The sequence below is a fragment of the Homarus americanus genome, unplaced genomic scaffold, assembly GCF_018991925.1.
Source record: "Homarus americanus isolate GMGI-L3 unplaced genomic scaffold, GMGI_Hamer_2.0 scaffold27905, whole genome shotgun sequence".
Taxonomy (NCBI): domain Eukaryota; kingdom Metazoa; phylum Arthropoda; class Malacostraca; order Decapoda; family Nephropidae; genus Homarus; species Homarus americanus.
Genome location: NW_024749936.1, coordinates 14338 through 28673, shown reverse-complemented (window position 1 = coordinate 28673; position 14336 = coordinate 14338). Strand labels below are relative to the sequence as shown.

Sequence of the window (14336 nt, the reverse complement as noted above, 5' to 3'; positions counted from 1 at the left end):
GACAGACCCAGGCCTAATTCTCCGTGACCTTTAGTCCCGTCAGCTCCTGTGGTACGATGGCGGAGTCGTAATCACCCTCCTTCTCTCCTTCCCTCCCTCGTCACTCCCTCCTCTCTCCCTCCCTCCCTCTTCTCTCCGTCTCCTCCCTCCCCCCCTCTTCTCTCCCTCCCTCCCTCTTCTCTCCTTCCCTCTTCTCTCCTTCCCTCTTCTTCTCTCTCCCTCCCTCCCTCTTCTCTGTCTCCTCCCTCCCCCCTCTTTCTCTCTCCTCCCTTCCCTCCCTCCCCCCCTCTTCTCTTCCTTCTGCCCTTCTTCGTTCATTCCCCCCTCTTCTCTCTCCTCCCTCCCCTCTTCTCTCTCCGTTCCTCCCTCCCCCCTCCTTCTTTCTTTCTTTCCTCTGCTCTCTCTCCTCCCTCTTTCTTCTCTTTCCTCTTCTGCCCTTTCTGTTCATTCCCTCCCCTTCTCTCACCTCCCTCCCTCTTCCCTCCCTTCTCTCCTTCCTGTAGGACCATGGGAAACCTGTAGGATTCTAGAAGACCCTGTAGGACCCCCGTAGGACTCTAGAGGACGCTGTAAGACCCTAGGGGGAGGACTATGGGCCCTTGTAGTGGTCAGCTTGTTTACACGCGTCAGGTCAAGGATGAGTGTTTGTGATACGGCTGGGTGGGTGGGTGGGTGGGTGTGGCTGGGTGGCGTGGGTGGGTGAAGGAGCCGTAACTGACCGTACATGAAGTGCTTGTTAGTGTAACTCTTGTTTTATTTCCTCTTTATTTGTGTTTTTCCTGTTTATTTTTTTATTTACCTTTTCTGTATTTCTTCGTTTGTTTTCTTACTCTGTTTTTGTTGTCTTATTTATCCTTTGTTTTATTATTTCGTTGAGTTTTATTTCTTAATTTGTTGCTTTTGGTTCTTGTTCTTCATTTGTTTTCTTATTTTGTTTAGTGTCGTTGATTCCTGGTGTTATGCGATACGATATGTTGGGTAAGAAAAGTCAGCTGTTTTTTTGTTTATATTTGAGTTGAGGGCAGTGTTGTGTACCTGGCTGCCAGATGTAAGATTCAGGGCGTCTCTTAAACCGTTTCCAGGCTGTTGTCTCACCTGTGTCCTCCTCCCATAACCCCCCCCACTAAGACCCCTATTAACCCCCTCTCACCTTGCCGCCATTAACCACTACCTCCCTCCCCCCCCGCCCGTCAGCCCTTAGACTCTGGAAATAAGCTTTCAACTGATGACAACGTCTTAGCAAGATTATCTCTGTCTGTCTGTCCGTCTGTCTGTCTGTCTGTCTCTTTAATTGGAAAAATTTCTTTATGTATCGCGAAGTTTAAGAAGAGTGGAGGAAGACTAATGGTAGTAAGGAAGAGGAGGAAGCATGGTAGTAAGGAAGAGGAGGAAGACTAATGGTAGCAAGGAGGAGGAGGAAGACTAATGGTAGTATGAAGAGGAGGAAGACTAAGGCAAGGAGGAGGAGGAAGACTAATGGTAGCAAGGAAGAGGAGGAAGACTAATGGTAAGGAAGAGGAGGAAGACTAATGGTAGTAAGGAAGAGGAGGAAGACTATGGTAGTAAGGAAGAGGAGGAAGACTAATGGTAGCAAGGAGGAGGAGGAAGACTAATGGTAGTAAGGAAGAGGAGGAAGACTAATGGTAGCAAGACTTGGGAGAGAGGAGGAAGACTAATGGTAGCAAGGAAGAGGAGGAAGACTAATGGTAGTAAGGAAGAGGAGGAAGACTAATGGTAGCAAGGAGGAGGAGGAAGACTAATGGTAGCAAGGAAGAGGAGGAAGACTAATGGTAGTAAGGAAGAGGAGGAAGACTAATGGTAGCAAGGAGGAGGAGGAAGACCATGGTAGCAAGGAAGAGGAGGAAGACTAATGGTAGCAAGGAAGAGGAGGAAGACTAATGGTAGCAAGGGAAGGAGGGAGGAAGACTAATGGTAGCAAGGAAGAGGAGGAAGACTAACTGGTAGCAAGGAAGAGGAGGAAGACTAATGGTAGCAAGGAGGAGGAGGAAGACTAATGGTAGCAAGGAAGAGGAGGAAGACTAATGGTAGTAAGGAAGAGGAGGAAGACTAATGGTAGCAAGGAGGAGGAGGAAGACTAATGGTAGCAAGGAAGAGGAGGAAGACTAATGGTAGCAAGGAAGAGGAGGAAGACTAATGGTAGCAAGGAAAAGGAGGAAGACTAATGGTGGAGGAGGAAGCAAGGAAGAGGAGGAAGACTAATGGTAGCAAGGAAGAGGAGGAAGACTAATGGTAGCAAGGAGGAGGAGGAAGACTAATGTAGTAAGGAAGAGGAGGAAGACTAATGGTAGCAAAGAAGAGGAGGAAGACTAATGGTAGCAAGGAAGAGGAGGAAGACTAATGGTAGCAAGGAAAAGGAGGAAGACTAATGGTAGCAAGGAGGAGGAGGAAGACAATGGTAGCAAGGAGGCAAGGAAGAGGAGAAGACTAATGGTAGCAAGGAAGAGGAGGAAGACTAATGGTAGCAAGGAGGAGGAAGACTAATGGTGAAGTAGCAAGGAAGAGGAGGAAGACTAATGGTAGCAAGGTAGAGGGAGGAAGACTAATGGTAGTAAGGAGGAGGAGGAAGACTAATGGTAGCAAGGAGGAGGAGGAAGACTACTGGTAGCAAGGAAGAGGAGGAAGACTAATGGTAGCAAGGAAGAGGAGGAAGACCACTAGGGTAAGGAGGAGGAGGAGGAGGAAGACTAATGGTAGCAAGGAGGAGGAGGAAGACTAATGGTAGCAAGGAAGAGGAGGAAGACTAATGGTAGCAAGGAGGAGGAGGAAGAAGACAATTGGTAGCGAGGAGGAGGAGGTGGAAGACGACTGTTAGCGAGGAGGAAGAGATAAATGGAGCACGAAGATAATAAGGTGGGGGAGTGGGGTAAGGAAGGTGAGGTAGGGGGCGTGAATCCAGCCAACGTGTGACCACTTAATGTTTCTCTTCCTCTACACCTGCTGGTACCTCCTCCTCCTCCTCCTCTTCTTCTTCTGAAAGTTCTTCGTGTAGAATCCATACTGCGAATCTTGAGAAGAATACGTACATGTGTGTGTGTGTGTGTGTGTGTGTAAACTAAGGGCGTCTCTGGATGACTCAGGACTTATTAATGCTGTTCTCGTTGTCGTAGGCAGATCACAGCTCTCCTCCCTGACTCCTAACAGCACCTGGTCTTGTGTTGGTACAGCTGCTACACCCGCCATACTCCAACACCAGTAGCGGTCTGTCTGAAGGTGGTGTTACGGTTTTGGCGGGAATGTTTCTCTTGTTGCTTTGTTTCCTTAGCGTGGTGGGTGTTGATTGGTGGTAGGGATTTGGAGGGTATGTTTCATTTGATGCTCATTGGTAGTTCACTTCTGGCGGAAATGTTTCTCTTGATGCTCATTGGTAGTTCAGTTTTGGCGGGAAGTGTTCTCCGCCTGTTGAGGCTACTGAGTAAGAGTGTGTTGAGGCTACGAGTTGTGTGGTGGTGTGAGAGTGGTTGCGGCGACGCGTGCGGTAGCCGTGATGACGGTGCTGGCCAGGTGCGGTAACCTTGAACCAGAAAGTTGTGTGTATGTGCAGTGGTGCGTCAAGGTTGTGGCTGCCTCACCCTCACTCACTCAATCCCTTAAATCATTCATTCATTCACTCACTCGCTCGCTCACTCACTCACTCACTCACTCACTCACTCACACACACACACACACTCACTCACTCAAGTCACTCACTCCCTCCCTCAAGTCACTCACTCCCTCACACACACACCAGGTTTTAATTTAGACAAATCTAGATTTAGGCGCGAGATAGGTAAACATTGGTTTGGAAATAGAGTAGTGGATGAGTGGAACAAGTTACCAAACATCACCATTAACTGGAACACGCTGGATAGCTTCAAACATAGGGTGGATGAGCGATAGGGGTTGGGTGTAAATGGGACTGCCCAGTATGGACCAATAGTTACTGTTTCCTCCAGTCTTAGGTTGTAATGTTCTTATTCCTCCTCAAATCTCTCATTGCCATTCTCGACTCTCCCTCCCATCTTCACAACCTCTATCCCTTCCCTCCCTTACCCCTTCCTTCCCTAACCTCCCTTACCTCCTTACTTTCCCTTATCTCCCTGACCTCCCCTTTCCCTAACCTCCCTTACCTCTTTCCTCTCCCTAACTTCCCTTACTCCCTCTCTCCCTCACCTCCCTGGGGATTGGCCTCAACACACACATCAGATCTTGGTGAGGAGCCACTGGGAGGCACCACGCCCTCACCTCACGTGTACTGGTGACGGCGACCAGGATGGAGGAGTCACCAGAAGACGAAGCTTGGTGAGGAGTGACCCCCTCACACTGACGAATACTATATCCAGTTAAGAGAGAGAGAAAGAGAGACTTAACTGGATTATCACCATTTGTTTACCTTAGCTGGAACGCTGGGAAGTTTCAAAAGGAGGCTGGATAGATTCATGGATGATAGAGAGTGGTAGTAACTCTCGACAGGAGCTGCCATGCACAGGCCCACCGGCCTATTGCAGACTCCTTATGTTCTAAACTGAGGTGGCTGAACTAAGCTGTTGTTAATGAACTAAGCTGGTAGTTATAGCTGCGGTGGTTGCGCTAGGCTGAACAATGCATCGTAGCGGGAAGCTGTGGTGGCTGGAGGGGGTAGGAGGGAGAAACGAAGAGGTAGGAGGAACACTTCAAGAGGGTATTGCTTCGTCCTGTCATTGTATTGTGGGACTCAAGTTGGAGGTCAGACCGTCCCTCCTATATCATGGTATATCCTGAGGTGTTGCTAGTATATCCTGGTATATCTGTACCATGCTGTGTGTCTGTCTGTTTTGGGTGAGTCAGCCAGGCCCAGAGGTCACGTGTGCGATTCAATAACAGCTCACATTGCTGACGAAGTGCTGACGTTATCATTGTGGGGGTTGTGATGGTGATAGTAGTAGTGGTAAAAGTGGTCTTGATAGTAGTAAATTAAACTTGTAGAGATGACACCTCGACATGACACACCCCACTTGACATGACACCCTCCTCGACACCATGACAATCCCCTTAACATGACACCCTCCTTAACATGACACCCTCCTCTCCCCTGTCACAGCTAACAAGGTCAGAGGTCAACCGTGCCTATCCTACCACAGCACAGCCGTCACCAACACCCCTTCCTCCTGACCAATATCCCTCCTCCTCCTTCAGTCAGGCCTGGAACTTGACTTATTAAGGACTTGCCACGCCTTGCCATAAACATGTATTGTATCGGTAATTCTCACTATATGTAACTTGCCGATGAAATCCCTGGCCCCTCAGGCAATTACGCCCTTAAATGCATGAGTTAATTAGGCAAGCATGAACTCTGCACAGGATGCAAGAGGGTGCCCAATAAACTAGCCTCCTCGCGGGGCAAAAAAAATATATATAAATATATTGGATATTTTTAATACCCAAATGAGATGGTTGTTGTTGGTCTTCAATGTCTGTCTGTCTGTCTGTCTGTTTTTCACGTACCAGTATGTACTGTAGGTGTCTTTTTCATTACTTATTCTTATTATTTATTATTATTGTTGTTGTTATTTAACATTATTCTTTTCTTTATTAATTTCTTTAGTGTGTGTGTGTGTGTGTGTGTGTGTGTGTGTGTGTGTTAGTTAGAGCGGAAACGACCCTGACTAACCCCGCTCGTGAGAGGTCATAGAGGCCATGCCCAGGAGGGGAAGGGGGGCGGGGGGAGAAGAGGAGGTGGAAGAAGAGAGTGTAGGTGGAGGAGGAGGAGGGGCGTGACCTTTGGAGTGAGTCATTTCGTATTTTTTCAAACTAAGAGAGAGAGAGAGAGAGAGAGAGAGAGAGAGAGTACAATGGTCCTTTTCAATTTTTATTCTTGTTCAATAAAGATTTTTTCTGATGGTTGAAGACTTTGGTGGTGATAGAGGAGGGAGAGGGGGGGGTGCTGTGGTGCTGTTAGGGAGGACAGGATGCTGTTAAGGTGGTGCTGTGGAGGATTGGTTCAAAGTATAGTGTCGCTGTTAGATGCTGTGTTGGTATTAAGGACAAGAACTTACTGCTGTTAATGGGCCGAGATGCTGTTACATACGCTGTTTTTTGCTCCAGTGCTGTTAAGAGGTTTGGTGACTGTAGAATGTTGTATTGCTGTTAGTGCTGTTAATGGTCCTGTGAATATTGTTTGATTATGCTACCCGTTGCTGTACTTGCTGTGAAATGTCCTGTTGCGATTCTGTTGCTGTTTTACTGTTGTTTATTTCTGTTTGCTGACGGCGCTGACTCCTGTTGCTACTGATCCTTGCAAGGCTTAAGCTCCGTCAATCCTCGTGTTAATCATGTTACGCACTCTGAGTGGTTATACAGTAAACAGATTGTTATTATGCTTGCTGAGTGGCTTTGTTTTGATGTTGGCGACAATTACTGTTTCTTCTATTTAACTGTTTTGTAGTTTTTCTCCTCCTTCGCCTTCCTCTCCTCCTTCGCCTTCCTCTCCTCCTTCGCCTTCCTCTCCTCCTTCTCTCAGGTTACGTTGCGTGGTCGGGTCAAGAGAGGTCATGTTGAGGCAGAGATGCTAGGCCAGGAGGGGTCAAATTGTGTGACCCAGGAAAGAGAAGTTGGTGCGTGCGTGCGTGTGCGTGCAAGCTACGCCCGACCAATCAACATGGCCTCAGGTGTAACGTGACCAACCCGCGCTGGTGGCTATCACGTGACACCTCGCTAATTGACACCTTCATCACCGTTCTCTCTCTCTCTCTCTCTCTCTCTCTCTCTCTCTCTCTCTCTCATGCATAGCACATTAAAACACACACAATCTCTCTCCTTCCCTTTCTTCCTCCTTCGTTTCCTACTCTTCCTTCCTCCTTCGTCTCCTCCTCTTCCTTCCTCCTTCTCTTCCTCCTTCTTCTTCTTTCTTCATCTTAGGATAAGGATATGTAAGGTTGGGTTAGGTTAACACAAGGCTGGTTAATCTTCAGGTGAATTATTAAGCTGTGGGAAACGAATCACCAGGTGACCACGTGTTGTTATTGTTGTAGTCACCTGGTATTTGTGAGGCCTCTTGGTTCTGCCTCACCACCACCACCACGTACTGGTCTGTAACGAGCGCCCAAGCCATCTGGTGTGTCCCCCCCCCCCCCCGGAATCACGTTTTTTGGCGCCCAGTGTGTATCTTTTTGGCGCGTAAGTGTTGTTGACTATTTTTGGCGCGCAATTTGTTGATTTATCTTGTTGTTTTAGGAGTGTTTGTTTGTTTGTTTGGTGGGTAAAATTGTTTGTTTATATTTTTTTGGCGATTAACTGTTTGTTTACTTTTTTTGGCGCGTATTAAGTTTATTTTTTGGGCGCGTAAAAATGTCTCTTTACTTTTTTTTTTGGCGCGCATAATTGTCAACACCAAATCATGATGACATTCCTTCAGGGTCATCACGTTCACACTCACACAGCTGCCGGGTCGTGATGGAACGTGTGGAGGAAGACAAAAACACTTGTGTTATAAAGTTGTGGTTGTTGTGCCACTTAGGGGGGGAGGGGGCGTAGATGGTGTGAGGGGGCGGAAGTGAGGTGAAGGGGGCGTAGATTGGATGTGCTTGTGGTCTCGTAGTCATGAAGTTGTGTTCTCGTTGTTAAGTGGTTGTGATCTCGTGGTGGTGATCTCATGGTTGTGTGGTGGTGATCTCGTGGTTATGTGGTGGTGATCTCGTGGTTATGTGGTGGTGATCTCGTGGTTGTGTGGTGGTGATCTCGTGGTTGTGTGGTGGTGATCTCGTGGTTGTGTTGTGGTGATCTCGTGGTTGTGAAGATGTTAAGAAGACAAATTTAAGCGATGAAGTCAAGAGGAGGAAAACATTGACGGTAAAAATAACAACAACAAAATATCGCGCCGGAAACTGGAGGGAAAGTACCGGTGAGTGACGGTATCAGGAAGTTCCGGGAAGTGTCATTATCCCTGAAAACTTTTAACAGTGCCACTCAGCCAGACACGACACATACATACATACATACGCACACTGGCACTGTTACCTCTAGGAATTGTTTCTTTTTACTGTTGATGGTGAGTGATGGTGGTGGGTGGTGGTAGTGGTGATGATGGTAGTGGTGGTGGTGATGGTGGTAGTGGTGGTGGTGATGGTGGTAGTGGTGGTGGTGATGGTGGTAGTGGTGGGTGGATGGTGGTGGTAGTATTTGGGCGGCGATGGATGGATGAGTGGGTGGGTGGGTGGGTGGGTGGTGGATACATATAACATGAGCCGAGAAAGAGGGCATGGGAGGTGAGGCAAGGGTTAGGCGTGGGTGGTGGTTTAGATGGAGTAGAGACTAGGAGGAGGGGGTTAGGTTAGGTTAAGACGTACCACCTTAATGTTATGATCGAGGTTATAACGTGTAATATAATACGTTACGACTCGGTACACTTTTAGGTCAAGTTAGGTTTTGTTAGATAAAGTTAGGTTACGTCAGGTTAGATTAGGTTAGGTTAGGTTATGTCAGGTTAGATTAGGTCATGTTAGGTTAAGTTAGGTTATGTCAGGTTAGATTAGGTCATGTTAAGTTAGGTTAGGTTAGGTTAACTTAGGTTAGGTCGCACTTCTCTGTTGGGTATATTAGAGATAAGAAGACATTTCCTCACTGTGTTATATATTTAGTAACATATATTGACTGAGAGGAAGACGTGCGTGATGCTGTTGGGTGTGTCCTGTGTCCCTACGTGTTCTTACTCGTTGTTGTTGTGTGTTACCGAAGGAAATAGTTACTGTGTTGTTTACATTTTATCATTTCGAAGTCTGGTTGATTATAATGGTCCTTGTATATGGAACCTGTATCTGTACTTGTATCTGGACCTGGAGTTGCGTCTGTATCTGTACTTGTATCTGGACCTGGAGTTGCGTCTGTACCTGTATCTGTACTTGTATCTGGACCTGGAGTTGCGTCTGTACCTGTATCTGTACTTGTATCTGGACCTGGAGTTGCGTCTGTACCTGTATCTGTACCTGTATCTGGACCTGGAGTTGCGTCTGTACCTGTATCTGTACCTGTATCTGGACCTGGAGTTGCGTCTGTACCTGTATCTGCACTTGTTTCTGTACCTGTATTTATTATAGTATTGTACCTGTATATAGGCCAATTAACCTACCTGTGTGGCGGTGTACAGGTTGTGTCTCCATAATTCAGTAGTTTCTCCTGATCTCATTTTCTCTCAGGTGTCGTAAATGAAGGAGAGAGAGAGAGGGCGTGTTTCCTCCCATTGTCTTAGGGCGTGGGTGGTGGAGAAGGAGTGGCAGATGGAGGAGGAGAAAAAGGATTGGCAGATGGGGAGGAGGAGGAGGAACAAGGATTGGCAGATGGAGGAGGAAAAGGAGTGGCAGATGGGGGAGGGGAAGGAGGAGGAGGAGAGCAGATGGGGAGGGATGGAGAAAGGAGTGGCAGATGGGGGAGGGGGAGGAGTGGCAGATGGAGGAGGAGGAGTGGCAGATGGAGGAGGAGGAGTGGCAGATGGAGGAGGAGGAGGAGGTACAGAAGAAGAGGTGGAGCTTGAGCCCATTTATGGAAGTTGACCCCCAGAACCCGTTTTCTGTGAGGCGTAACCTTGCTCCTTGAACTTGTACCGACAGCAGCAGGTAACCCGCACTTCCTCACCGCCCCATTGTGTAGTATTTCGGCGTTTCTCTCGTGGGCAACCGCTGTAGGATTGTTATACACGGCTGTCAGTGAAGGTTTAAGCTGTACAAGTGTCCTACGTTTGCCAATTACTAATCAAAGTGGGATATGTGGTTTAGGTGAATGATTAGGTGTGTCAGGAGATTGGCTGTGCAGATTTGATACGTTTCAACTACATAAGTGAATCAGGGAGACGATTAGGTTAGGCTAGGTTAATTTTGAGTTTTAGCTATGAATATGAATTTGAGAAATGATTAGGTATTACGTAAAAGGTGTCAGGTAGGTGAATTTGAGGTTCGGCAACGTTAAGTGATTCAGTAAACTGTTTAGGTATGCAGAAGGTTGAGTTGAAGGTGATTTAGTTGACGGAGTTGATTTAGGCTTCACCAGTGATTTGAGTCTTGAGTGGTGGGTGACGTCTAGGTGGGTAAGATAGAGTGGGTGGGAATAAGAGTTTGAGATGTACTGTAGTAATAACACGACATAAAGTGTTTACTGTGTAACCCAACCTAATCAAATGTCTCACAATAAGTTTTAATTTCATTTTGAGAGAGAGAGAGAGAGAGCAAAGAAACTAAACTTTATATTGTGTTGTGTTTCAGAGCGAGGGTCAGCCCAGTTTCTGCACACTACCTCGCCAGAAACGTGAAGTGACCTTTCAGATCAGGACTGTAGTGTTTGAGAAAGGTCCTGGTCACCGCTCCCTGGGATTCAGTATAGTAGGGGGCACAGACTCCCCTAAGGGCTCCATGGGCATCTTCGTCAAGACAGTCTTCCCTCAGGGCCAGGCAGCTACGTCAGGCGCTCTACAAGAAGGTCAGTACCGTGTTTTCTTCTCTGTAAAGTTCACCAGTGTAGGCAGAAGACGAGCAAACGTTCGCCAGGCCATATAGACGGGTAGACGTTGATGATATAGCTTCTGTGTTCGTTGTCCCTCAAGGTGGTAGTGTACACCAGCCTCTGTTCTTGTAGTCACACCGTAATGATCTTTTCCATTAACCTTTACACTTCTTGGTTTATGGCCACAACCACTAACTTCCTCCACTCGCTCGATAAAATACATGGGGTGATTATTATGGAGGAGGAGAGAGAGAGAGAGAGAGAGAGAGAGAGAGAGAGAGAGTTAGTTTTGGTGGTGAAATACAGTGATGTAGTACAGTACAGTAAATATGTTTTATAAACAAGGAACGTATTTAGTTTTCTTTAATTTGATTTGTCTGAATTATATATTGTGTGAAGTGTATTTTGAAGTGAAGTGTTTGTTGTGAAGTGTAGTTTGTATGGTGAAGTACATATATAAACTCTTCCTTTAGGTGACGAGATCCTGGCCATCAACGGGAGACCTCTACACGGCAGCTCCCACAAGGACGCCATACTCGCCTTCAAGGAGATCAAGCAAGGCAAAGTCGCCCTGCACATTGGTCGACGACGCAAGAAGAAGGTGGCTGCTGCCCAGTAGATGAACAACAGTCTGTGAGCTGTCTTCTGTTCAATATCATGATGAACAAGTCTGTGAGCTGTCGTCTGTTCAATATCATGATGAACAAGTCTGTGAGCTGTCTTCTGTTCAATATCATGATGAACAAGTCTGTGAGCGGTCTTCTGTTCAATATCATGATGAACAAGTCTGTGAGCGGTCTTCTGTTCAGTATCATGATGAGCAAATCTGAGCGGTTTTGTTCACTACCATGAACAACAGTCTGTGAGCTGTCTTCTGTTCAATATCATGGTGAACACGTCTGTAAGCTAATTCATGTTCACTACCAGAATAAACAACAGTCTGCAGGGTATATCATGTTCACTACTATGATGAACAGCAGTCTGTAAGCTATATTCTGTTCACTGCCAGGATGAACAACAGTCTGTAAGCTATATTTTGTTCACTACTATGCTGAACAACAGTCTGTAAGCTATATTCTGTTCACTGCCAGGATGAACAACAGTCTGTAAGCTATATTTTGTTCACTACTATGCTGAACAACAGTCTGTAAGCTATATTCTGTTCACTGCCAGGATAAACAACAGTCTGTAGGGTATATCATGTTCACTACCATGATGAACAAGTGTGTGTGAGCTGTCTGATGTTCACTCCCATAATGAACGAGGCAGCTGACCATCTCCACTTGACAGACACGCCTCCCTACACACAGCGGTATAGCCCAGGTAACATGACTATACACACTGTCTGTTCTACCATTGATCTAGAGAAGTAAATAATAAATAAATAAATAAATATGTGTACATTTTGTTTAATCAACTTCTGGGGAGCACTGTAACATAATTCCTACATATTACTTAAATGCTAATCTGTTTAAATACATGAAAGGAAATTTATGCCCCTCCCTACACCATCCAGGTAAACCCCTTCTAGGTAACCCTCCTCACCCCAGATAACCTCCCCCATCCAGGTAACCCCTCCCCAGGTAACCTCCTCTAGGTAACCTCCTCTAGGTAACCTCCACCCAGGTAACCCACCATCTCTAGGTATCCTCCCCACCCAGGTTACCTCCCACCCAGGTTACCTCCCACCTCTGTAACCCTCCCCCTCTAGGTAACCCTCCCCCTCTAGGTAACCCTCCCCCTCTAGGTAACCCCTCCTCCCACCCAGGTAACCCTCCCCCCACCCAGGTAACCCCTCCCACCCAGGTAACCTCCCTCCCACCCAGGTAACCTCCCCCCACCCAGGTAACCCCCCACCCAGGTAACCCTCCCCCACCCAGGTAATCCTCCCACTACTAGTACTGTGTGGTGTTCTTGTATATACTAAATAATAACATATTTAAGCTGGCCTACACACCAGTTTCCTTCCTAGTCCATAGTCTTGTTAAGTTCAGTTTGTGTTTGTTATTATTTCCCACAATTGGTTCTTTGTTTTAAAGGAACATTTGTCTGTGTTTATTTTTTTGTTTTATTCTTGTGTACAGAAATAAATGTGTTTTTCTCTGTCTCTACCATACTCTACATATGTGTCTGTCTCTACCATACTCTACATATGTGTCTGTCTCTACCATACTCTACATATGTGTCTGTCTCTACCATACTCTACATATGTGTCTGTCTCTACCATACTCTACATATGTGTCTGTCTCTACCATACTCTACGTATATCTCAGTATGTGATACAACTGTATAAAGCTTTACTCAATAAAGTTTTAAGTATTAGAGATGTGTTTTATTTATACTTCCTGTTATATTGATTGTGATGTTACATATACTGTAGATATGTTGGGTGGGTGCGGGTATGAGGGAGGGTTGGGTGTGAGGGTTAGATGAGTAGGAGTGATGGAGGCCCTCCTGCCCATCCACACACACAATTCCTCCCATCCACACACCTCTCCCTCCCATCCACACACCCTTCCTGTCCATCCACACACCCTTAATCCCATCCACACACCCTGCCCATCCACACACCTGCCCATTCACACTTCCTTCCATCCACACCCATCCACCATCCACATCCTTCCTCCCATCACACCTTCCTCCCATCCACATCCTCTCATCCACCCTACCTCATCCACACACCTACCTCCCATCCACCCTACCTCCCATCCACCCTTCCTCCCATCCACACACACACTCTTCACTCCCAATCCACACCCATCATCCACACACCCTACCTCCTTCACACTCTTACCCATCCCACCATTTCTCCATCCACCACCCTTCCCTCATCACACCAACCTTCCTCCCATCCACACCATACCTCCCATCCACACATCTTCCCCATCCACACACCCTTTGTCCCATCGACCTCTCCATCATCCACACCCTTTCTCCATCCACACCCTTTCTCCCCATCCACCACCTCCCATCCACACCCTACCTCCCATCCACACCTTCACCCTCCATCACACATCATCACCTGCATCCACACACCTGTCTCCCATCTACATATCCTGCCCATCCACACACCCCTCCATCCACACTGTCCTCCCATCCACACATCCTGCGCAACCACACACCCTATCTCCCCATCCCACACCTACCTCTACACCCCTTCCTCCCACCTACTACACCCTACCTCCCATCCACACCCTACTCCCATCCACACCCTACCTCCCATCCACACTCTACCTCCCATCCACACCCCTACCTTCCATCCACATATCATTCCCATCTCACACACCCTACCTCCCATCCACACCCTATCCCATCACACACCCTACCTCATCCACACCCCTACCAATCATCCACACCCTAACTCCATCCACCATTCCTCCCATCCACACACCCTTCTCATCCACACCCTTCACCCACATCCACACACCCTACCTCCCCCATCACATCTTCCCATCCACACACCCTTTCTCCCCCATCGACCACACACCTTTCTCCCATCCACACACCCCTACCTCCCCTCCACACCTACCTCCCATCCACACACCCTTCCATCCGCATCCATCTACACACATCCTACCTCCCATCCACACACCTCTCCTCCCATCTACACACCCTTCCTCCCATCCACACACCTGTCCTCCCATCCACACACCTTCCTCCCATCCACACATCCTACCCTCCCATCCACACACCTGTCCTCCCCATCCACATCCTTCCTGCACATCAAACACCCTATCTCCCATCCACACACACCCCTACCTCCCATCCACACACCCTTTCTCCCATCGACACACACTACCCCTCCCATCCACTCACCCTCCCTTCCACACCCCTAACTCCCCTCCACACACCCTTCCTCCCATCCACACACC

The 14336-nt window shown here is 47.5% G+C and overlaps 1 protein-coding gene across 1 annotated transcript in view; it reads left to right on the top strand.

Moving 5' to 3' along the window:
* LOC121853977 (serine/arginine repetitive matrix protein 1-like) overlaps positions 1–11986 on the top strand; it is a 32550-nt gene extending 20564 nt beyond the window's left edge. The window contains exons 6-7 of the mRNA XM_042348370.1: positions 10227–10440; positions 10938–11986. Coding sequence (XP_042204304.1) covers positions 10227–10440; positions 10938–11083 — 360 coding nt within the window. The 3' untranslated portion in view covers positions 11084–11986. The remainder of the gene's footprint in view (positions 1–10226; positions 10441–10937) is intronic.
* Positions 11987–14336: the final 2350 nt, after the last annotated feature.